This window comes from Perna viridis, chromosome 2 (genome assembly GCF_037379345.1).
Source record: "Perna viridis isolate PV_CMFRI_1.1 ecotype Kerala chromosome 2, ASM3737934v1, whole genome shotgun sequence".
NCBI classification, from domain to species: Eukaryota; Metazoa; Mollusca; class Bivalvia; order Mytilida; family Mytilidae; genus Perna; species Perna viridis.
Genome location: NC_142446.1, coordinates 30,377,837 through 30,403,888, shown reverse-complemented (window position 1 = coordinate 30,403,888; position 26,052 = coordinate 30,377,837). Strand labels below are relative to the sequence as shown.

Sequence of the window (26,052 nt, the reverse complement as noted above, 5' to 3'; positions counted from 1 at the left end):
GAAATTTGTATCATTTAATACTGAGCACCATAAGATGGTTTCCGATTCATTCAAGATTTACATATTTATTTCTGCTACACATAATTCGAACGTAAAACGGGTAACTAACATGGGGAATCTACTTTTTATGACTGTTTGTTTTTCGTTTATTTTATGTTCACATAGCGGTAAGTACAACGTTAAATCCTATCTGTCTACACTATTTCTGGTTTCCGTCCTTCTAGTTAGTTTTCACGTTACAGATAAATATTTTTTTCAAATCAAATGCATACATTTTATTATTATATGTGTAAATCATGGTATTCGGAAAATTATCATCAAGCAGCTTCTTTTCTTGTCTTTACAAATTACTGAACATTATGCTAAACAATAAAAATAATGTATGAGATTTGCTTTCGTACGCTTTTGTCTGAAAAGACTAACCTGTTTGTCTTCAATGTAAAGGAAAAATAGTTTTAACTGTTTTGAAAATACATATCTTATTACACCAGATGTGGTTAACTACGAGTTGATTCATCCCTTCCCATTGATTCATAATCTCACTTGGGCGTGCTGCGTATGAAATACGGTTTGCAGCATACTTATAGAACAATTATTAGGTTTTTTTTATGAAGAATTATTATTGTTTTTCTTAGTATCTGTTCATAATTCAATCGCTAATATAAGTCAAATGTCCATTTATTTTTCACAAAAACAAACAATGCTCAAATTTGAATTTTTTTTCTAGTACGTCACGGACGAAACTTGATATGGTCAATGAGTCCAACTGGACTTGGCGTTTCCAGGATAGTTGGAATAGAGGGGGACCCAAATGACTGGGTCAGAACAGGGAATGTTACTGTAAGACATATCAGTGCACCGCATTACGGATGGCAATTCCGTGCTCTTGGGTACCACTACGTTACAAAGTCAATCTATTGGAGCGAAAAAAGTTATAAAAGAATCCAAGAGCTAACTTTAGATGGAAGCACTGGGACTAGATCCTTATTCACAAAGACCTCTGGATATGTTGATGGTCTTGTAATCGATTGGATATCGGATAATTTATATTTTTCGGATCATAAGTACAATTGGATTATGATGGTGCCATTGAATACATCAGAAATGTTCTATAAAATGGTTATCACGACTGGTTTATACCAGCCACATGGATTGGCTATTTATCCAAAGAAAGGGTGAGTGTGGTATCCAAATAAACGCCAAATAACATAGGGTTAATCTTGTTGATTTTAAAATTTTTAAATTAACAGATCTGGCTTACAGTATACCTTACGAATATTTCATTAGCATATGATTCTTAGTCTGTTATGTGCTTAGGTAACAGGCTTGTAATGCAGGTGCGTACTATACAGAATATGACAGACGAGTTTTTTTTTTTTTTTTTTTTTTTTTAAATATCTGACACTTGTATATAAAGTGTTCCCGATAATATGTGAGGTGTGGAGTACTTCTTCCCTATTCATTAACGATGTAATTATAATTTTATTTCCTTTTCCTGTTATGCGTCATCTCAACAATGTCACATTTTGTCACGTCACTGCTCAAATAACATACAGAAACATTCATTTTTAAACCTTTTCATTGTGAAAAAAATACATTTTCACTTTCACAGTACTAGAAGTCTTATTTGATCAAACCCCTACCAGTTATGACATTTTGGGTATTCCATAGTGAAGAATCACATGCACAAAACCCCGAACCTATTGAGATATGATATAATTCAATATGTTAGTACACTGTCATTATTTGAGAGTATTTTATGATGACAAGTATATTTTTGGCCACAAATGTAGTGATCTTGTCATGGATTGCAATTAAGGCAAAATGAGTAAAACAAAAATATTTGTAAGACATCATCTTTGTAAAGCGTACGTGTATAACCAATTATACGGACAGATCTAACCAAAATGACCTTCATAAAGCCAGGGATCATAATAATGAAACACATTTGGCGATAGAAATAGCCTTGCTACTCAAAGCAGAATTTCTGTCGCCAAATATCGTTGACTGTTGCTCATTACGGGGCGCCAAATGGGACTTGTGGTTTTGTACTCAAGATTCAATTCTGTGTCACAGAATTCAATTTTGTGAGACAAAATTCAATTTTGTGTCATAATATTCAATTTAGTGAAACAAAATTGAATTATTCACAAATGTCAATTTTGTATGCAAATTAGTTTACAGAATCCTTTGGATATGCAAATGAATTCTCTCATCACGATTTGTAAGAAGGCTTCTAATTGAATTTAGTAACCGCGGGTCTCCGTTTCTTCCAGCAAGACATTATTATCACATGGGTGATGAGCTATTCTGCAAAAGTAAGTAATATCTAATAGAGTATTACTTTTGCAGAATAGCGCATCAACTATATGATATTCCCTTGCTCGAAGTAATCGGAAACCTGCGGGACCCGCGGTTATTACATCCAATGAGAGGCCTCCTTACCAAAATCGTAATGAGAGAGAATTTATTTGCATATCCAAAGGATTCTGTATACTAATTTGCACAAAGACTGACTTTTGTGACACAAAATTGAATTTGTCTCAGAAAATTGAATTATGCCTTAAAAAATGAATTATGCCTCAAAAAAATGAATTTCGTCATTATAAAATTGAAGTGATCATAAAACAAGCCTGTGTTACATAGTTTTGTACGACAAAAATGATTTTGTGCTCATGGATGTGTGCTCCATGATTTTATTTTAAAATGGAAGATTTGTTGGTAAAACATTTACGTCAATTGCACATGATACTGTTTATTTGTTGAAATTGTTATCAATTTGTCTAACTTTTCTAATACAAATATGTAATTTACAATAAGTTCTTCCCACCTTTGCTTAACAATCAAGACTTTGACGATATTAAAAAGCTTTATCAAAGAATCTTGTAGTATCATGAGTGCTATTGAAGCCAGAAGATGATCATTAATGTACAAATCTCATATAATTGTTTATTTTGAAAACTGTGATAAATTTTAATTATAGTGGTCTTCTTGTACACTTGTGGAGCACGAACTGATACAAACGAAAGCATTCGCCTTGTTTTTTCTTCTGCAGATACTTGTTTTGGACGGATTGGGGATTGTTTCCAAAAATAGAAATGTCCGATTTACTAGGGAGTAACAGAAGAGTCCTAGTTGGTGAAAATATAATTCATCCACGTGGGATAGCAGTTGATTACGAAGCTAATGCTGTTTTCTGGGTCGATAGTGCCAAAGATACGGTTGAGACAGTCGAATTCAACGGCAACAATAGAAGAATTGTGTTATCTCTTCCAAATACTAACTTTTTCGGCATTGCACTTTATGAGGTGTGTTTTTTCATTGTCTTGCGAATTTCTAGAATTGATGATCGATTCTTTATGTGTCAACGTTACTTTATGCCCTCGTTGTTTTACGTATTTTCTATCGGCTGGAAAAAAAATTCCCATCATGTCTGCTTTTTTTCCCAGTGAAGCGTTCATTCGTAAAAAAAATCAAACACTTTGCAAAAAATGCCTAAAAAGATATACGGATCACAGAATTAAAATCTTTTCCGTGCCAACACTTACCATACTTTTTTTTGTATTTTTTACAAATTTTCATAACCAACGCAGACAGTTCTTGCATCAATCAGAAGTAAACTTTTACTGAACTGTCGGTTTTATCAGGCGTCGGTGGTTAAAAAGTAATTTTATGTCATTTTTACTTTAGAAATATTTGTTCATGACAGAACAAGAAGAAGGTCATTTGAAGATTTATGACAAAATAACTGGGAAAGGATACACAAACTATAAGTTGGGTTATACTCCATTTGCTATAATGATGTATGATGAAGAAATGCAAGCTGGTGAATATTCCTGTAAGTAGTTCAGCTAAGTAGATTGGCGAAACATTTCTGTAAGCAGTACAGCTTAGTAGATTGGAAAAATATTACTGTAAGCAGTATGGCTTAGTAGACTGGAGAAACATTTCTGTAAGTGGTTCAGCTAAGTAGATTGGCGAAACATCTCTGTAAGTAGTTCGGCTAACTAGATTGACGAAACATTTCTGTAAGTTGTTCAGTTATGTAGATTGGCGAAACATTCATGTAAGTAGTTCACCTAACTAGATTGACGAAACATTTCTATAAGTAGTTTAGCTATGCAGATTGGCGAAAAATTCCTGTAAGCAGTACAACTAAGTAGATTGGCGAAACATTCCCGTATGTTACAATGCAAAGTAATTGATGCCTAAGCATATATTGAAGAAAAAAATTGTAATTACGTACTTGAGTACTGTATAAGTAACTGCAAGTTGAGGAATCATTCCCGTATGCTACACTTACAAGTAATGTTCACTTTAATGATAGACCGAGTTAACATTCCTGTATTATGGAAAGTAAGACTTGAATATATACTGAGTAAACATTCCTCTAAGTTGTAATACAAAGTAATAATTATAGACTGAGAGAACAGTCCTATAAGTTATACTGCATAGTGATGGACACTTAACTATAGATTTAGTGAACATTTGTCAGTTATATTGCAACTAAATAGACACTTAACTATCAACTGAGCCAGCATTCTTGTAACTTATGCTGCATAGTTATGGATACTTAACTATAGGATATCTGAACATTCGTCAATTATACTGCAAAGTAATAGACACTTAACTATCGATTGAGTGAACATTTCTGTAGGTTATACTGCAACGTAATGAACACTTAAGCACCAATCCATATAAAATTCAGACACTACCAATGGTAAATTGATGCATGGTGAAGAAAACCCCACCAAGCAAAGGATGGTTTTTTTTCCAGTCTACATATGCTAATATACTTTCACCTAACTACAAGCTTTTCTTCATCCAGATCGGCACTATTTAGAAAATCATACAATCATTTCCCCCTAAAATTAACCAAATGTAGCAAAATCAAAAACATTAAACAATGTCTAGATTGCCCATAAAAGACATTAAAGGTACATTTAGCAATGTATAGCTAGCTTACAGAAGACATTAAAGGTACATTTAGCAATGTATAGCTAGCTTACAGAAGACATTAAAGGTACATTTAGCAATGTATAGCTGGCCCATAGAAGACATTAAAGGTACATTTAACAATGTATAGCTAGCTTACAGGAGACATTAAAGGTACATTTAGCAATGTATAGCTGGCCCATAGAAGACATTAATGGTACGTTTGGGTTATCTCTTTGAACATTATTCCACATAACAATCCCCGTTATATATCTATAAGTAGTTCTCCGGCTAAGAATCATGCAAAATGTGATACATAGTTGGAAAGCCTACATATTTTTATTTTGATATTTTGGTTAAAATGCCTAATTTAATAGAAAATAGCATGTGGATGTTCATAGAACCCGTGTTCATGAGAGAAGTAAATGATGTAGAATGTACTATAGAATTCAACATTAAGGGATATAACTCTGTAAATAGCACTAAGTTACAGTAGTAACCGCTGGATTTTTAAATGTGAATTATCTCCTTAGAGCAGACAGATTGAAATGAATTATCATACATTTCATCATATAGACATATAAATCAACCTAATAACAAAAATAAAAATGTGTAAAATTTTTTGGAGCGTGTCACATGTTATAGAATGTGCATGATTCTTACCAAGACTGATACATAAGTGACAATGATTAAATGTCTACAATGGAAATTTACGCAGCTTCCGAACGCAGCCCAGACGTCTATTAAGAACTTTAAAAATCAATCTGATTAATTTGACGTCTGATTTGAACAAACATGTGCTACAAAATAATCATAACATTTCATTAGTTTTTACGTTGAACAGAAGCAGACAGATGTTGATTCTGATCAGGAAATAGGTGGTTGACGTATTACAATATGAACCTATCAACAATGGTACCACAAGGTTTCATGTTAATTAAAGCTCATGCTGGGATTCCGATTACAATCATTTGTATAGAAAATGACTAAATTTTCTAAAAACGATTGAAAGTGTGCTTTTTCTGCATATCTCTTTTTCGAGCAAAAAAAAAGCAACAAATTTTGGCAACACATGGTTGTCCATAGTTTATTTCACTCTAAAGACCCACTTGTGAATTTTGTTTTAAGTAGAGTAATGCATTCAACTTCAAGCTATATTTTGCATGATTATGATACATATTTTAGAACGTTCAATTGTGGTTGATATACTATATTTTAGGTGTCCTTTTCAATACAGATTTTGAATTTGAATGAAACAGAATATTATAAACAGATCAGTCCCCATAAAACCTAACTTGTTCTATCTAACTGAAAAAAAAACTGAACTAGTAACAGGAAACATTAAAGAAATTTCCAATATTAAAATGGCATAATTATGTACAAAAAGACAGGTGCGCGTGTAATAAATGTAAAAAGATACCAAAATAATCTTAAACATAAATACAAATGATAAATATAAACTCTTCGTTTGACTAAATATTAAGATAGCTGTATATGTGTTACTTTTAAGCTATTCTTTTGCCTTTTATACTCAGTTTATTGTGTAATTTTGATGTCTCTGTTGTAGCTGATTGTACTGACTTGGGGTGTGAACAGATTTGTGTAGACAAACCGGGATATGACGCCGTATGTCTTTGTGGAGAGGGTTTTCAACTAAATGCAGACAAGAAAACGTGCAAAGGTATGCCAAAAATAATCTCACTATCCATTTCGATACAAAATATCCTCTTTAAATTCTAATGATAATTTGTTTAACTTTATTTAATACAAATATTAAGTGCTTATGAGCATGTTTTGTTTTGTTTTGGGTTTTTTTTTTTTTGGAAATATTAGCCTATTTGTAGGCTTTCAATTTATCAACTTTAATATTATGGTTGAGTTTTAATGATTTCTTCAATTGCCTATTATCATTAAATCGCCGAATTAAGAAATGGAATCTTAACCAAGTAAGCCAAATATTGATTAAATTTGTTGTCTGTTTGTTTGGTAAGTTGTATACAAGTCTGTACTACTACTAATATATTTACACATTATAAAATGAATCCGGTAACTTGCTTCTCGTTTGATATACGAAGAAATTTTTAGAACGCCTAAAAATTCTTAAGGTATGATATTGATACCCTTTTTTTCTGCATTTTTCATACTTTTTTTTATTATTTTTGTTAGAAATACAGGAATTTGTACAGCCATCACATATTTATGCCATCCGCGATGCGATTTGTCAGTACCCAGCTAATCTTGCTGATATGTCATTGGTGAATATCACACTGGAATCACAATGCTTCATTAAGATCAACAAAGGCTATCTAGCATTGACATACGATAGTGACAATGGAGTATTGTACTACTCAGAAAATAAAACCAAAAGTATTGGAAGAGTGCAGCTCAGACGAGGGTCTTTCACAGACACAGTTATACGTGGTGTTGGAGAAATAAGGGGTACGAAGATTATTTTATTATAGAAATGGGTCTAGAATTAATGTGATCCAATAATTGTCAAAAATGATTTTATCTATGTTCCTGTAATAACCCGAAGTGTGATGATCGTATTCTATTATAGAGAGATGGTTTACTTTACAGGCTCACACCTGTCTATAGTGATATAGTTGCTATCGTTCGACTGACCAGAGCTTCATCTTAATTTGACATTTGCTCGTGCGTTTGAACGAGTGACACAATCCTAAAATTGATTCTTTATTGTTCCACAGGATTATAACAATTGTCGTACTGTAATCAAATAACTATTGAAACCAACAAAATTGTCGAAGTACCTCTCAGTTTAACACTTAAAATTGTAATTTAGGTCCTTATTATGACTCAATACTTTAGCTTAATAACCTATAGATACTTATGTTCATTTTTTGACGTTTGTCGATTGTTGATAGTGGTTGGTTTCCCTGTGAATTTCTGTATATTTTGTCCTTGAATAAAAAAACAGCAAAACATTTCAATTGACTTTCGACAGTTTCAACGTAGTTGCTTTGTTTAAGGTTCATCATTGCTCTGTAGAGATCAGTATTTTTTTTGCCATTCGAACTTTATCCTAGACTCTACTTAAACAACCTTCTAGTGTTCAAACAAACTTGACCAATAGTTCAATTGTTTTTGTTTTAGTTTTGTATGACTTTCCTTTGTTTGGTGTCTATTAATCTTCCCTACTATGTTCTGTACCAGACTTTTCCCACGTTTGACTCTTTCTACTATTTCTTTTACAGACAAAGTTCAATTTGGTTTATCAAATTCCTTTTTTGAATTGGTTTTGAGTTTCATTAGTCACATAGATTAAAAAAATAGAAGTGTATGTTATTGCAGTAATAAATCTTATCATCTTAAACTATAACGTTAGTTGTATTTAGTAAAAACATATTTGGACGTTTTTATCAACAAAAAAACTACTCTTTAAACCTGAATGAACACCATTAACCAAATGTGACTTCTTTACTTATTCTGAAAAAAGGCCATTCGGTATTCGTAGCATCCAAATTGGTAATTCTAGAAGTCTTAAATTCATGAATTTTGAACACTCAGGACAAATTTCTTCAGATATTTGAATTTTTTTGCTTTTCTGCTTAACTTCTATACTCACAGCTGTCAAAGAGGGTCTGCAGTCCTACCACAACACTTGTTAATCCCGTACTGGTATTAATTCAATGTGGATTTTTCAACACTGAATACTTCTATTCCCCATACTCAGTTAAAATCCTGACTTATTATACATCGTTGTTTTTCAAAAAAGAGTGTACACCAAGATACTAATATATAGTTCTTGGTAGAGATTCCTCATACTTTGTAAGAAATAATTCAAAATCATCTTCCAAATATACAGAGGAAGATGTTTTCAAAATGCTGGAATTTTTAATCGACAACATTTTTGTCCAGACGGTCGGCATTCCAATGGGAACAAATTGTGCTCCTTTATTTGCTGACCTATTCCTTCACTCTTATGAGGCTGACTTGTCGTGGTTTTCCTTTCTTCTTTCTTCTACACGGACTTTACTTTTTATGAGCAACTCGGTGGGTGTTTCTAGAAAGGCAGAGGACGCATACCCTACCAGTGCATCTCGTCCATGCTCCCAGTTTTTAGTGGAGTCCGAGTTGCTCATTTACTTTTGTTTCTTTATATGTATAATTTTAGTTACTTAATGTTCTTTGTTGTGTTTGTTTGTTTTCCATGTCTGGTTTTTGTCCATGGATTACATTCTTTTGACTTCCGCTAGAATCTTGGGTTTCCTTGATTACTCTTTAAAAAAGGTACGTTGTAGCGATCTCTGGGGCGCTTGTGATATTGACCAGGAAAACAGTTTAGGGACCACATTAAGCAGCTGGCAATAACTATTCATAAATATCAAGGCGTGCTAATGTATATGACCTATGTAGCCTTGTAACGAGCCCAAATGCCTGAATCGGAAACTGGGTAATGTTCAAAGCGAATCGATCATTTCATGTAAACTTTCCGTTCTCGTACAAGCAAGAAACACACGTAGAACACACGTGAATGATACTTAAGAGGTACATTTTTATCTTGTATGAAAGCTAGTACTGCGACGCTATGGCGGTAAACACGGCGAGAATCTGCATGAAAACTGACTTATTCAACGGGTCATAGTTTTCCTTTCCTCGTTTGTCTACTCCGGACTTGACTTTTTATGAGCAACTCGGCGGGTGTTTCTAGAAAAACAGAGGACGCTTACCCTACCGGTGCACCTAGTCCGTGCTCCCAGCTTTTAGTTGCTCATTTGCTTTTGTTATTTTGTATGTATGATTTTAGTTACTTTATGTTCTTTGTTGTGTATGTCTGTTTTCCATGTCTGGTCTTTGTCCCTGGATTACATTCTTTAGATTACCGCTATAGCCTTGATTCCCTTGATTACTCTTTCAATACTTTTCTTATCGACCGTTGTTGAATATACCTTCAAAGTATGCTCGTATATGTTTTAACCCGTTTTAATGCCGCTGATGAGAGGTTACTCCTTGAAACACGTATACAGCATATCGAAATTTGCAATATTATAATACTGTGTTTTATTTATACATTGATTTTTTATAATTTGATGCAATTTTCATTCGGTTTAATCCCGTTTCTCCCACTTCTAATCCTTCCAATTAACAATTAGTTAAGTAAACAAAAAAGACAAAGGGTTTACTGACCATAAAATTGTACAGTTTGTTTCATGAATATACGTATTATACATATGTTTTGTGTGTGTAGACAGAGCATTTTCTTATATGGATTTTCAGATGGATATAAACTAATAAATAAATCAAGATTATATCCTTATATTCTCTCCGTTTTTTGTGAAAATAAATTTTCAATTCAAATATATGTATCCATTTCAGTGTATGTATGTACATGAAGACTAATTTCCTTTTTTTTGTTTTTCGTATAAAAATCATGATTAAATACTAAGTTAAGATTAAATATTTATTTTCTATCATCATAATATCAGATCATTCAGTTCAATATTGAGTATTAGGTAGATGTTGTCAGAGGGAAAAAGGAACTGATTTCCGGCAGTAGTTAGGCACCATTTGTCATGTAAGTCGATGTCGGCAGTTGTCTTTGGAAGGCGGGGTATCATCTGGTTCATCTGGTCCCGAGATCGGTTGACTGGTAACTACGCTTCATCGCGTCTCAGATCCATATTGATTAGGTTTTCTCTTCTAATGCCTACTTCCGGCCCATGGAAGCTCGGCACAAATTTTACTGGATATTTTTTTCCAATGAGCGTGCATGGAACTTTTAAAACTATTTACAGTTTTTGGATTTTATAACATTGTCTGGTAATCCGTTCCAATTATCAACCACTCTTTGTGAGAAGCTTGCCTTCCTTTTATTTGTTCGACAGTGTTGCCTATATATTTTTGCTGGTGACCTCTGGTGTTTGATTCACGCATTGGAAATAGGTTTTCGCATTCAACATTGTCAATGTTATTGATGATCTTATATGTTTCTACTAGGTCTGATCTCTCCCTTCTAAACTGTAGTGTTGGTAATCCTAGATACACCAGTCTCTCCCATAACTTAGATTTTGGATGTATTTGAGTAGTCTTGTAGCTCTTCTCTTAACGTTTTCTATTTGTACCGCTTCTTTTTTGTTTATGACCGACCATGCTGAGCTCCCATACTCTAGCTGGGGACGCACCATACTCTTGTAAAGCACAAGAAACATACTTTTATCTATATACTATACTTGGATGTTCTGTTGATCATTCCTATTTTTTGGTTTGCTTGTATGTTAATATGATCCTTGAAATTTAAATTTAATGCTGTCTATAGTTATGCCAAGGTTTTTTTCTTGTGTAGTAGTTTCAGTTATTTCTTGGTTCATTGTGTATTGTGCTCCGTTATCTTGACCTAGGTGGAGATGTTTACATTTTGATTTGTTGGATTTGAGAAGCCATTTATCTGACCAGTCCATTAGGCTATCAATATCCCTTTGCAAGCTGTTCTGAGAGTCGTTTATATTCACTTTTGCGTAAATTGTTGTATCGTCCGCAAATAGCTTTGCCATATTTTCGATTGCATGTGGGAGGTCATTAATGTAGATCGTAGACAGAATAAGCCCGATCACACTTCCCTCTGAAACGCCACTTTTGACCTGAGTTCACCATTGAGTACGAAGCTCATTGCTCTATAGTTGGAGGCTTGATGTTTTGGACCCTTCTTACGTATTGTTGTGATGTTGGCGGTTTTCCAAACTTCAGGCAGTTCACCAGTTTCTAAAGACTTTTTGAACATGTTTGTATGTTGTGTGACCTTTGCTTGTACAATGATGTCTTGCAGGAGTAGTAAATAAGAAGTTGCTCAACAACTTGTCTCGTGTCATCATTCCATTCTGGAGTTCTGAGTTTAACAAGTTCCTCTTCATAAATTGTTGGTATTGGAATGACCTCTGTCTTAGCTCGTTGCTTCATTGTCTGTATTATTTTCATGACCTCTACCTTAGCTCGTTGCTTCATTGTCTGAATAATTTTCATGACCTCACCCTTAGATTGATTATGTTGATGGTTGTGCAGTGGACCCAATTTTACTATATGTCCCTGGCGTGTGTTTACTGGTACTGGACATGCTGTGATGGCACAACGCCAGTAACCTCTATTGTTGCTTTTGATTTTGACAATGTATTGATGACCTTCCAGGACTAAATTTTCTTTACCAAACTTGTTTTGAAAACACTGAACTTGAACGTTTGCCATACTTGGATTGAATTATTTCGAAATGAAAACAGCACCATTTTTATAATAATATTTGGTGAGAAATATTCAACTTTGACATTATTGCAGCTTGGGTAAGCTGCAACTCCTTTACTACAAATGTTTAAATCAGTTAAATAGTTTAGCTTGGATACAGACTGCATGTTAGTAACTATCAGTACGTAAGCTTGAGTACTAAACAGTTACAAATAGAAAAAAAAACAACAGATAATTAATAAACTGCAATAATAATGCAAAAATATCAAGTTTTTCATAAATTGTATTAAGCATAACAATACTCAGTGAAAACAAAGATTCTAATACTGGTCATTTTGGGTTTTTTTACAGTTGTTTTGTCGCAGTAATGTATTTAAATTATTTATTTTTTTACACGTTTAACGTCTAAGAATGGAATTTTTATGTAAAATAATTATATTCTTGTACTTTTTGAATGAAATTAATCAAAGTCATAAATAAACTTTATTGTATTTTTACATATTTTAACTGTGAATCACAGGTAAATTACAGGTAAAATTTTAGCAATAATTCAGAAATAAACTATAATTGCTAAAACGACAAATGCCCCAATGTTTATTTTGGTATTTAATTCGAAGTGGGAGAAACAGGACGATATCTTTTCATTCTTATGCTATACATAGAAATTAATTTTCCGTACTGTAGTAGATTCTATGCATCTGCAACTCCACCTATTCAACATTATGTGAAATTAAACATAGAGATTTTTTTTTCATTTTTAAAAATACTGTAAATCTATTACTATCTGATCTTTTGTATTTTGACGACTGTTATATAAGTAAGTTATTCTCTCACACTAGGTCTAGCCTACGATTGGTCAAGCCAAAATATCTACTGGACAGACAATACATACAAATGGATAATGGTTTCCACTTCTAATGGTCAATACCAGAAAGTTCTTGTAGAAGATCTTGTATCACCTATTGGTATAGTTGTTCATCCAAAGAGAGGGTAAGTCTACGAATACATAGTTCGTTACACAAAAACTTATCATCAGTAATTTTTAAAATATTTAATAAAAAAATATAACGTTATGTATACAGTATTTATGGAAAGCGTTAAGTTGTTTTTGTATTCATTTGCTTTACAAAAGCAAACCCAGATACAAGTTGCCTGTTCAGTTCAAACCAACATATATAAATATTATATCATCCTTAGAGATGTTCGCTGGTCATGTTCAGCCATTTTTGTCAGATTTTCTGACTCCTCTGGTTTTATCCATTTCATAGCAATTTTTCTTTTGCCCAGTGACCCCACTTTTCTTTTAACACACCTTAAAATGTTACTTGAAAGTTTTTACGAAATTCTGGTTATTTCATCAGTGATTTTATTAGATGAGAGAAATCAAGGGAACCAAGGTTCTAGTGGAAAAGAAAAAAAAGCAAAGACCAGACATGGAAAACAGACATACACAACAAAGATCATTAAGTAACAAAAATACATACAAAGTAACAAAAGCAAATGAGCAACTCGGAGTCCACTAAAAACTGGAAGCATGGACCAGGTGCACCGGCAGGGTAAGCGTCCTCTGCTTTTCTAGAAACACCCGCCGAATTGCTCATAACCTACTAAGACAAAACCTATAGAAAATCTAGAAAAAAATTATTTTCCTGCCAAAAATTAAAATACTTATATCTGGCAGCCGAGGACACCGATCCATCTATTTTTTCTTCTTACATTGTTCTAGCATGAAAGATCTAGAAGAATTCACAAGCCTTTGAAATCATGTTATTCCATACATCCTTACAACAAAATAAAAACTCGTGGTGTATTCGAAAAACAAAAATAACACGAGACCAAACAATACAGAGGTCGTCGCTCAGAAGTATGAACTGTATATAAGACAGTTATTGTATTGAACTGATGATGTATTGTTGATCATGAAAAGCTTATCAGAAATATATAATTATGGGAACAATGCAGAATTATTTGGATTAGAAATAATAGTAAAATGTTTGTAATTAGGACTGTTTATTGGGCAGACCCAGGAAAATCGGCGATAGAATTTTCCGACATGTCAGGAAACAACAGAACCAAGTTACCTATTAAGAACATAGACCATCCTAATCATCTCTTTATAGACTTCCGGTTTGACGAGTAAGTTCACGTAGCACGGAAATGTCTTTTTCTTATATTGTGTTTAATGAAACATCGGACATGACAACACTTTTTAGTACAGATAATAAAATGCAATATTAACATTTTTGTATTGACATATGTAAGGAATTCGGTATACAATAAAATCGGTTACATTCGTCTACCTCCTTCATATGCAAAACTTTCTGTGAACAATCCTGTATCTTATTTTTCAATTCTGATATTTAAATTGAAAAAAAAAAGGTTTTGTTACTTTTTATATTGATCGGCATATTTCAAAACTTTGCAATCAGTTGCTTTGATTGGGGCTACGAATAATACTTTCCTTAAACCAATAATGAATTATATAGAAACTATCAGGTACAAACTGTACTCTTTTTCATGTAATGTAAATGTTCATCTGCTATTTTCCTTTTGCGCCACAGCTCTCTTGCGCCAGTTTACTTTTCGATTTTCGTAGTTAAATTGCGCCAATAAATTAATGATCCTTTTGCACCAGAATATAGGTAAATACATTTGTACGATATTGTTTTTTTTTTTGCTAAATTAGATGCGGGGTGTGGTTATTGTATGTAATTCACCATTTAAAAAATTCTATTTATAATTGGTTGTTCATCGTATGTTCTAAGTCAATTTAAATGATTGCATTACAAAGTTACAACCGTAAACGAGTGAATATGACCTTCTCTTTAAGTCGCTAATATTGTTAGTGACTTTTTGCACTCGTAATTTCAGTGCTTAATATTCGCATATGATTTGCATAAATATGTAGTTATACGCCACGTAATGCTGCAGATTATCGCCGTGTTTACCGCCATAGCATCACAATTCTAGCTTTCATACGAAATGTACCTCTTAAGTATTATACACGTGTGTTTCTTGCTTGTACGAGAACGGGAGGTTTACATGAAATGATCGGTTCGCTTTGAACATTACCCAGTTTCCGATTCAGGCATTGGGGTTCGTTGCAATGCTACATAGGTCATATACATTAGCACGCTCCGATATTTATGGATATTTATTGCCAGCTGCTTAATCTGGGCCCTAAACTGTTTTCTTGGTCAATATCACAAGCGACCCAGAGATTGCTGCAACGTACCTTTTTTAAAGAGTAATCAAGGGAACCAAGATTCTAGCGGAAATCAAAAGAATGTAATCCATGGACAAAAACCAGATATGGAAAACAAACAAACACAACAAAGAACATTAAGTAACTAAAATTATACATATAAAGAAACAAAAGTAAATGAGCAACTCGGACTCCACTAAAAACTGGGAGCATGGACGCGATGCAATGGTAGGGTATGCGTCCTCTGCCTTTCTAGAAACACCTACCGAGTTGCTCATAAAAAGTCATGTCCGGGGTAGACGAAAGGGGAAAGGAAAACTACGAAACGTTGAACAAATCAGTTTTTATGGTGCAGATGGATACACCGTAACGATCCATGCATTCATGATGACGGCCATAAAACTTCTGTAGTGATGACTTCAATCTTGTAGCAACATAACCTTGTTCCAGAAGCCTAATGCAAAAAGCCTGCGTAGTTATGCCAAGCTCTGGCATAACGTATGAGTTGTGATATGAAAACTCCATACGCAGGTGCTGAAGGTATGTTGCCAAAGATGAAAGGAAAGTTGACAATTCTGAATGAAAAGTCATCACGTTTGTCGTAGATCTTTGTTAAATCACATCATACATGTCTATACGTGTTTTTTGCTTGTTTTAGAACGGGAAGTTTATATTAAAAAATGAAATGATTGGTTAGCATATGATTTATGTAATATTACCCAGTTTACGATTCAAACACAGGCGTTCGTTATAATCGACTGTATGAAGGTCATATATTATCAGGACACTGATATCTATATATAGCCATTGCCAGTTTGTTTAATATTGTTCCGGATGATTGAAAAAATTCGGGTTAAAACGGTTACGAAAGAGTACGCAGTAATATCAAGAGAACCAAGATTTTAGCGGAAGTCACCCGATTTTAGAGCATATCGCATTTGTACCATTTCGGATGTTGAAAGTAAGCCAAAATCAGTGACAGTGAATATTTGGAGATAAGCGACTTTGACAGACGGACGGATGAGCAATTTTATAAAGTTGAACTAATACTTACCATACGTATCCAGATCTGTCTGGTCAGGTTCGGATAACAAATTTTATATCTTTTTCAAGAATAATAAAATGAAAATGAAAATAAGAAAAAAAAGAAATTATTATAATAAATAATTTATATTTGGTTTTTATTCCGGATACATCTTTAAATAATATCTTTTATGTTTCTTTTCTTTTAATTTATTCATTTCTAACTCATTTTTTTTATTTAATGATCGTTTTACTTTAGATTGTTAACTTTTTGATATTTAATTTCCTTATTTGTACTTGGCGCAAAAGGTCGTCTTTTTCTGGCGGAAAAATATTATTGGCGAAATTTAACTACGATTTTTATCCAATTGGCGCAAAAGGATGATACCCGCTATCATGATGGTTTTCTCTAAATTTGGGATTTGGGAATTTGATTAATCAAAAAGAGCTTATCTACTGAAGTACCAATTTGTTTATGCAACTTTTCTTTAACCATATGATGAATCTCAGAGAGTCAATATAACTGCCTTAATAATTTTTAAATGATCATTTTTTTTTTAATCTTTTAGAATATTTTGGTCAGATTCTGGACTCAATCATGTCTCAAGTTATAATCTGAAGACAGGAGAATTAAGTGTACGCTTTAGGCAACAATCGTCTTCATTCTTTGGAATCAGTATATACCAGGTAATACACTGTTTCTGTTATGTGATCGGATAAAACATAAAGTATTTTTTTTTACATTTACGGTGGAAATTAGCAATGTTTATGGCAGCATTGTCCGAAACAATTTAGCCCACCTTGCCCAAAGGGCCATGTGAGCTATCGCCATCACTTGGCGTCTGTCGTCGTCTTCGTCCTTAGCAATTTTTCAAAACTATTCTCCTCTGAAACCACTACACCAATCATTGCCAAACTGGGTATTCTGCATAAAATTGATCCGTCGAAAAATATGGCCACTGTTACTAAAAATAGAGGTAAGACAGAAGTTTCATGCGTTATCTCCAAAACCGTTCAGTTTAGCCAAATTCTGGACAATAAAAATGTTCAGCATGATGATATTTGTCCGAGGTCAATTTTTTGTGTTTATCTGTTAAGCAATGTAAGAGTTATTGCCCTTTTTCATCGTTTTTGTTGGTGCTATTTTGTATGTTATTTACTTAAAAGTCTTTTTCTCTGAAACTACTGGATCAATAAGAAACAAACTTAATATGAATATTTCTTATGGTTTAGTGCATAAAACTGATATGGGGAATTTTGATCCGTCGAAAAATATGACCGCTTTTACTAAAAATAGAACATAGGGGTCATGCATACATTATGTTTATATTGCAAAAACCATAACAGATAGAAGAAATTTGATATATATATCCTAGGCTCTTTGGCTCGAAGAGGTCTATCTGCCCTGAAAATTACAAGATAATCGATCTACTGATTTTGAAGTCATTAGAAAATGAAAGCAGATTGAAATTAATGAAATTTTATTATATGTTTGGTGTTTCAATATCTATTTTTGGAGAAAATTTCAGAAAAATATGTTGACACTTCTTGGAATTATGGCTATTGAAATTATAATTTTTGTCGTTTTTATCAGTTTTTTTTTGCCTATTATACAGAGAACGGAATCAGATTGATGATTAATGATTAAATGTTCGGTGTTTCAATATCTATTTTTGGTGCAAAATTAAGAAATATTTGTTGACACTTCTTGGAGTTATGACCCTTAAAAGTACATTTTTTGACGTTTTCATTAGTTTTTTTGCCTATTATTTAGAGAACGGAATCAGATATGATGATTAATGATATTTGATTAATTGTTCGGTGTTTTAATATCCATTTTTGGAGCAAATTTCAGAAAAATCTTAGTTACGACGCCGGAAAGTGTATTTTGACCAGTTTCCTAGTTTTTGTCTGTTGGTAATAAAACGGTAGCGGATTGATGATTAATGTAAATGGTAAAAATATCAAGTGAGTAAAGATGTGTAGTTGCTGAAAATTTTGGAAAAAGATCGCATTTTTAACGATTTTTTTTGGGTACTTTTAGCCTATTATTAGGTTAACAAAAATGGAATGATAATTATTGCTTAGCAAAAATGTTCAGCACCATGACAAATATCATCTGTGCTAATTATGTCAAAGGTGCCCCGTTTGACAATTTTTAGATTTCGCATGTATTCAACTTTTTAAAGCTATTAAACCAGGTGATCGATTCTGGCTCCAGAGAACCTCTTATTTTCTTAATAAAAGATCGTTAATAAGTTGTAAATATGATAAGGCTTCTCGAGTCATAGGTATGACTTAACTAAGATATTGTAAACGTGTTTTTGAATCAAAAGAGCTCATGTAAGAGATTGTGAAAAACAGCAACAATATAAGCTGTATTCGTTCAATTTTGAACATGAACATTATTTATGTTTTAATGTGAATACAAGTCGATTGTCGAAGATATGTAGTGGTACATAACATTTGTCGTTATGATAATAAAGGTATACATTTCTGTAAATGTAAATGTCTAAACTGCGACGAAACTGAAATGCATTTACGATAGATCCTTTTGTGGTAAGTTGATGAGCATGCTCAATATACACTTCCGCGAGATAGGGCTTGGGTAGAACAAAAGAATTTGTCCTCGCGGAAGTCTAAATTGAGCATGCTTTGCGCATGCTCTGTGCATGCTCATCGAGTATCCTACAGTAGGCACAAAAGGGTCTATTTTAGTGCCCTGTTTTTCAGATCTTTTAAGAGTTAAACCATTTTACATGGCCCACTACTAGAAAATTTACATGTCAATAATTCTACCTCTGAAACGCTCAGCGGACAATTTTGTTATTTGTTAAATTCTGCATAGAAAACACCAACTTATATACTTATTTGTTTTCTAACATCGTTCTGTGTCATTGGACGACGTTATAAGTTTTACAGGCGACCAATTAAAATGCGGTATAACAAAATTGTAAGACCTGTAGAATTTTGATCACTGACAAAAACTTTACCAGCAATCTTATTAACAACTCATACACTACAAGAAAGTATGACAACATGGACTGCACTTCGAGAAACCTGATTTTTGCTCTTGAGTGTACTCTATGTAGATTTGTATATGTAGGTGAAACAGAGAACCGTTTAAACAAAATAATTTGTGGTCATCGCTATGACATAAATGACAACAGAAATCGCCATATATACGTATACTTAACCAAGCTGACAATTCAGTTGTAAGTTTAAAAGTTAGGATTCTTACATATATATATATATATATATATATATATATATATATATATATATATATATGTCCAACTTCAAGTACCCCATACCGTTAATGATAACATCGGAACTGTAGTTCACGTCTGTACTTCTGTGATTGTGATGAATATTTTCAATGCAGTCAACGTCGCCTACGTAGTCGTGGACATAGACGTTATAACCTCCATCCTCATGCATGAATCAACCGCTAAGTTTTCATCACATTCACATGATACTATACGCCATAATTTTGTCTTAATCACATTCGTTTTAAGAGAAATACAACTGATCCACATGTGCTCAGATATAAAATCATTGCCAGCTGGATATTGGATCACAGACTATTTAGACCTGTTGGCATAACCAACTTTGAGCTGGTAATTCGACTGTCTTTGTGGAAATAAACCACTAAAATCCAAAAAAAATCTTTCGTAACACAGTCTTAGCCAACATTCGCATGATATGAGTGACGCCGACCATCAGCTGACTGTTTCTGTTCTTGGTTCAATTTCCGTTTTCGTGCTAACATATATACGCAATACTGGTAGACCCGGTTTGCACTCATATGTAATTATCACGTAATTTAATGTGAATCCGTGACCTAGTGTTCCAATTTGTAATCTGTACGCTATATATTGTACAGCCTACAGCATTTGCTGAATCTTTGGGATAAAATCAACACCAAGTGCATGTAAGACAGGAAGTTAGGTCAACTTAATAGTGCACGCCAGTCAATTAATGAGAAATCTCCAAGGCCGAAAAGATAATGTTATGTTTCCGATCACCATTCTAAAATTTTGTTGGGTCGGTAGGTAAGGATTTATTTTTGTTTAAAATTTTTAAAATGAAATAAGTCATGGTGACACAAAACTTAGAATACAATGAACCAAATATGCAAAAACTAATAGACTAAGTTCGCGGCCTAATCAAATTTGGGTATCGGCGCTTGAGATATTTTTTGTTCTGAAGGTGGTAGTCAAAACAAAAAAAAATATTTAATTCAAGTGTCGATTCCAAAAAGGGATTATCCACGACCAAGAGCACACTCACGGTATGTGTGTTTACAATCGAATCTAAATATAAACAACCAATATTTCTCTGTTTTTCCATCTAGGATAGAAAAAAATCTATATTATTATTTTCTACTTTTTTTCTGAAAGACAATCGGCAGACTTTATAATTATTTTTTTTCTTCAAAATAACAAATAAAAAACTTTTGGGTAGGGGGTCCGAAGGAGGGTCGTTAGGGTGACCTGAAACATATTTTCGGCGTAATAGAATGGTCTATTTATTACTCCAGCAGTGCATGCTAGAGGTTGTCTGGTTGTTGCAAAATACATTGCATTGAGAAATCTGTTGAGTTGGGGTAGTCCAATTAGTTGCCCATTACTGTAACATGAAGTTTCGGGGACTCTACATGATGCATATAGACATTATGTACAGTGTACATGTAAGTACATTCCCGAGGAGCTCCAACGATTTTTAGTTTTGCTATATATGTATATGTCAGACTGCTCTTAATATGATTTTTAATTAAACCATTTTTCTCTTTATGACTTCATGCCAATAAAGTAAGTTTACACATGTACATAAAAATATAATTTTAGTCACATTCATACTTGAACATTTGTTAAAAGGGTGGGAATTTATTAACTATCAAGACATTAATACTACACACGAAAAAAGTAACTTAGTTTTGGTAAATTGTGAAGAAGATTTACGGGATTTGATGAAATAGAGATTCTAAAGTTAATGACAGTGTTGTGAAGTACTGAATGTACGCGTTATGTTGATTCTGAAACCAAATAATACTGGCAGTGCCTCTGGATGTATTTTATACAGCTGCAAAACAAGAACTATAGTATAAAAAACATTTTTCAGGTTATTTAGAAGTTGATAAAATTGGTTGATACAAGATTTAGTTGAAATATTGATTTTGAAGTGTTAACTGTGACCAGTATCGATGGATTTAGCCTTAAAGTCCTTCGTATACCAATATTGTAATTTTTATTCATAAAAATTTTGAATGTTTTCTGTACTGTAAGTGGGAAAACTTTACTGTTTTGCAGTTTTATTCTCTTTTGATAGAGAACTGTTTAACTAAGGCTAATGTAAAAACAAAGACTTTATATATGTAAAAAAAATGCGGTCGTATATTGGTATGCTGCTGAAAGCGGCGCATCGTCGGTGGCGTCCGTGCCGTCGTCGTCTATATTCACTTGGTTTTCGTGCGATGACTTAAGGTATGGTTGATCAATTGTTATGAAATTTTGATATGATTTTACTCACTGCAACTGAATGTTTCTATTTAATTTTGAGTTTATGACCCCTATCGTTTTTAAATTAGGACCATCCATGTAACAGACAGATACCACTCTGTTGGTTTCTGTTAATTTAAAAAACTGAGAGTCCAGAATTTTACCAAGCTTACTTACATAAAATGAAATATTCAATCCTTAACATGACATATCAAGTTCAACACATCCATGCAAGTACTCCTTCAAGAAAGAAGCATTGTTATATGTATAAGACGTGTTTTTTTGGTTATGGCAAGCCATTGTGGAATTTGTTTCTTATTTATTCATGTCAGTAGATATTTGGTAACATACGTTAATGGATATTTATCAACATATGCATAATTCAATTATTGATATCAATGAATGGAGGAGTTTTCTAGACAATGCAAACACATTCAAGACAAAATGTATGTACGTTCAAATTTGCTCTCCGGGCAATACCAGTATGCGTCCATACTTGCTCCTCGGACAATACCAGTCTGTGTCCACACTTGTATTTGATATAAAAAAAAATAATCGTTTAACATTTCATTATGCTGATGACTTTTCTCTTGAATCAATGCCATGGCTTTGATAACGCGCTTTATTTTGAGTTTTAGTCTATATTTAATTAAATGAAATGTTCTTTAAATAATCCTATATTCGAGGTACACAAATATCCATACGCAGGAATATCATAAGCAGGTCCGGCTAAATAAATCGTGTTAAAGCATTCGGAGAGATATACGTTTTATTTCTTTTGAAATCTTGAAGTAGTACTTCGGCCATATGTTTTATTTTTATCGAATGATTTATCGCTTTGTAATATCAAAATCAAGATCAATTTCTCAAATTTAAAATAAAAATGATAACGGCGTATGTTTTATAGTGATTTTTCGTCAGCTTAATGTAGTTTGTCAATTTATCTATTACGCATACATCATGATACTTAGTAAAAATTACGCTTCGATGTATTTTTGCCGATATTCTGTACTTACAATTTATCACATTGTGTGTGCTAATGCAATAAATTCATTCATTTTTTGATTGTATATATTGTTTTTATTTGTAAAGCAGATATGTTATGGCATTGTGTTTTGTTCTTAATCTAGTTTTGATCACATTTTCAGAAACATTTTTAGATATTTATTTAAGATGTAGAGTGTCTCGAGCTCGAACTAATTAGTTGACTACAAACTTTACTAATATAATATACAGTAAACTGGTATGGTCAGAAACACAACGCTTTCATCGAAACAGAGATAAGAAGAGGCTTTTAATTGTTTCGGTATTGGGAAAACAATATAATGACTCATGTATATATCAAAATAAAATAAACTTGCAAAGGTCTACTTTAATCTACTATAATATTTGTTAATGCCTCTCAAAGGATTATCTGATATGGACCGACCAAGATGAAAACAATGGTATCCATGTCGCTGACCTTTCATCGGGGAAAAAAATGCGTGGTATTCTTCATCCTCCTTTCGGTCAAGCGAACGACGTGATATCATACGACAAAGCGCACCAACCAGTGCTGAATGGTTAAGTAGATATAAATGTAAAAATGAAAAAAAAAGCTTCAGTCTTATGATAATGTATTTTGAATGCAACTGTTTTACTTTTGTTGTTAACAGTACCCTCTTTACAAACATCAATCCATACACATCTGAAAATTGGTCTATTAACACAAAGAAATCGTTCATTGAAATGGCTTATCCAGTGTTGGGATTGTGTTGTGATGCTTGATGACTTAACAGTCATTTGGATTGAACAACATGTTTTCATTAGAGTATAAGAATAAGAAGTTGAGCTTCCAATAATTATATTGTATTGTACAAATAAAACACAAATTTTGCAATGGGGACATTACACAAGTGTACATTGTACAAGTATGCATGTATTGAATTGCTTTACTTTTTGCTACCATATCCTATCGAAGAGAAATTATAAAAAATTTGTTTTAGTTTATTGAATATAATATTTGTTAAGTTACTGCTACTTATAGTAGTTTGGTTTTCCCAAATGTGACGAATACCATGTTTCTTTTAAAAAAAATAATCATTGATTTCTACCGGTCTGAATTTTTCAGGTTTGATGCTCATTGCAAACTAGTCTATCGCAGTAAATTAACAACATAACGACTGTTCAGTTATTTTTCTGTTCACAACATAAACGATTTGAATGAAATTTGTTCATATTCGGTCAAAATATTTAATTTTGAATGGAAGTTGTTTAAAGTATTCCCGTGGATTTATGTTTCAACATTTCTAAGTTTTACCCTATTTTATCCCGTTTTATTTTCATCGTGTAAGCCGCATGTGCACAACCATCACAATTTTGCAACATCTTGATTCAATGTCCATTTTTATTTTAGTAACATGTGCAATTAACAATGGTGGCTGTACACAGCTATGTCTCCAGACTCAGACAGGAGACCATCGATGTCAGTGTGGTTTAGGTTACTTCTTATCTGATGAAGATAGGAGAACATGCATGTCAGGTATTATAAGGCCATTTAATGAATAATATCTAGGTTAAGGACCAGAACTTACAAACATGACATGTTTGTGTTCACCATTTAACATAAGTCTTACGCAAACATCTAAGTATCAGATTGATTTCGTCCGGTTTCAAATGAATGCTTGAGAGATTTCCATGAAAATGATAGTTTAAGTCTCCTAATTTTCTTTAATTATATTTTTGGCCTAAAATGAAAAGACTTTATTTTTTCGTAATGATGTTTTCTCTACTCTGTCATTCTTTTTTATGTTTGAGCTACGTTAAATACCATGAAGTTTTCAATGAAAGTTTGGATTATTGAATGTACTTTATAACATAAAATATACAATACAGAAACGATTATGTGTTGTCTTGCATTATAAGATACACAAGACGATGACTTTCTGATAGTTGCCGATTCGTATCAACAACATATATATCAAGTTGGAATGACCAATGAAAAAGTAAACCCAGTGCATACTTCCGAATTAAACAGACCTATTGCAATAGGATACGATCCCCTTCCACAGAGGGTATATTGGACCGACAACGAGGCCAAAGTTGTCAAATCTACATCAATCTTTGGAATGCCAAAAGTAATTCTTAAAGCTAATCGCACAGGTAATTTAGTATAGTTTGTTTTGCAATCCTTGAGCACATTTAAAAGAGCCTAAATATTATTGACAGGTTGTGTACTTCTAAGTTTACTATTCGAATTAGTTTTGAAAAATATTAACGATAGATTTTTATTGACTTGTTGATTGTGTGATGGGATTAAAGCCGTTAGATTCAATAGAGATATAAACCAACAGACAGATTCTTGCCAATTATTTATTTGAATGTGGGCTCATTTTGAACCCCTTATTTGATGTTATTTCAGATTCTACATTGGATGGTTTGGCGGTGGACTACATCAACAGATTATTATTCATTACTGATACGGGACTGAATCAGATTACAGTTCTCAGTCTCAGACAAACAAGATATAAAAAGATCATTATAAGTGACAATTTAGACCAACCGAGGGCTATTGTTGCAGATCCGATTAAAGGGTATAATGCCTTTGTAATATTTTTATGCTTAAGTAAAAATAATATTGTTGTACAGTAATTGATGATCACAATACTGCTAGTTTCATGTAATAAATCTAGATTTTTTTTTAAAACTTAAGACTTCCGTAAATGTTTGATTTCCAGCAATTTGATTAGTCAATATTTGAGTTAAGAATATCAACGAACTGTAGGCTATGCGAAAGCCTTATCTAGAAAGACTTGGAAACGAGTGGAACAATACCATATTTTATGGAAAAATGTAAGGTTTTTTTTTGTTTTTTGTTTTTTGTTTTTTTTTAAACAAAGTGATTGAATTCATTTATTTAAGATACAATTTAACAAGTTGTTTCCTTTTTTTGTATAAACATATGGGTTTTCTTTTCATTGAAGTCGAATTTATTGGTCTGACTGGGGCAGTGAACCTAAAATCGAAACTTCCGCTATGGATGGGAGCAATAGATATATCTTAGTTAATTTCACTACAAAAAGTTGGCCAAATGGAATGACCTTAGATGTAAATGGTAAGTGAATAGTTTCTTTTACCTGTGAGTTACTCTATAAAAAAATCTCAATAATCAAGAGATGAAAATTGAGACTTGAAGAGCGACAGTAGTTATGAATAAAA

At 32.9% G+C, this 26,052-nt stretch overlaps 1 protein-coding gene across 8 annotated transcripts in view; it reads left to right on the top strand.

Annotated features, from left to right (window-relative positions):
• The window catches only part of LOC148624589 (low-density lipoprotein receptor-related protein 5-like), a 34,743-nt gene continuing 8,691 nt past the window's right edge, over positions 1–26,052 (top strand). For 7 of the 8 annotated variants that reach the window (XM_088567294.1, XM_088567291.1, XM_088567288.1 and 4 more), the window contains exons 1-14: positions 2–167; positions 728–1,175; positions 3,056–3,308; positions 3,691–3,838; positions 6,503–6,616; positions 7,102–7,374; positions 12,966–13,116; positions 14,131–14,262; positions 16,924–17,041; positions 23,264–23,417; positions 24,251–24,376; positions 24,760–24,996; positions 25,256–25,427; positions 25,818–25,948. In XM_088567294.1, coding sequence (XP_088423420.1) covers positions 35–167; positions 728–1,175; positions 3,056–3,308; positions 3,691–3,838; positions 6,503–6,616; positions 7,102–7,374; positions 12,966–13,116; positions 14,131–14,262; positions 16,924–17,041; positions 23,264–23,417; positions 24,251–24,376; positions 24,760–24,996; positions 25,256–25,427; positions 25,818–25,948 — 2,590 coding nt within the window. In that variant the 5' untranslated portion in view covers positions 2–34. Of the gene's footprint in view, positions 168–727; positions 1,176–3,055; positions 3,309–3,690; positions 3,839–6,502; positions 6,617–7,101; positions 7,375–12,965; positions 13,117–14,130; positions 14,263–16,923; positions 17,042–23,263; positions 23,418–24,250; positions 24,377–24,759; positions 24,997–25,255; positions 25,428–25,817; positions 25,949–26,052 lie in introns of all 8 variants that reach the window. The other variant, XM_088567295.1, reaches the window with a different exon arrangement.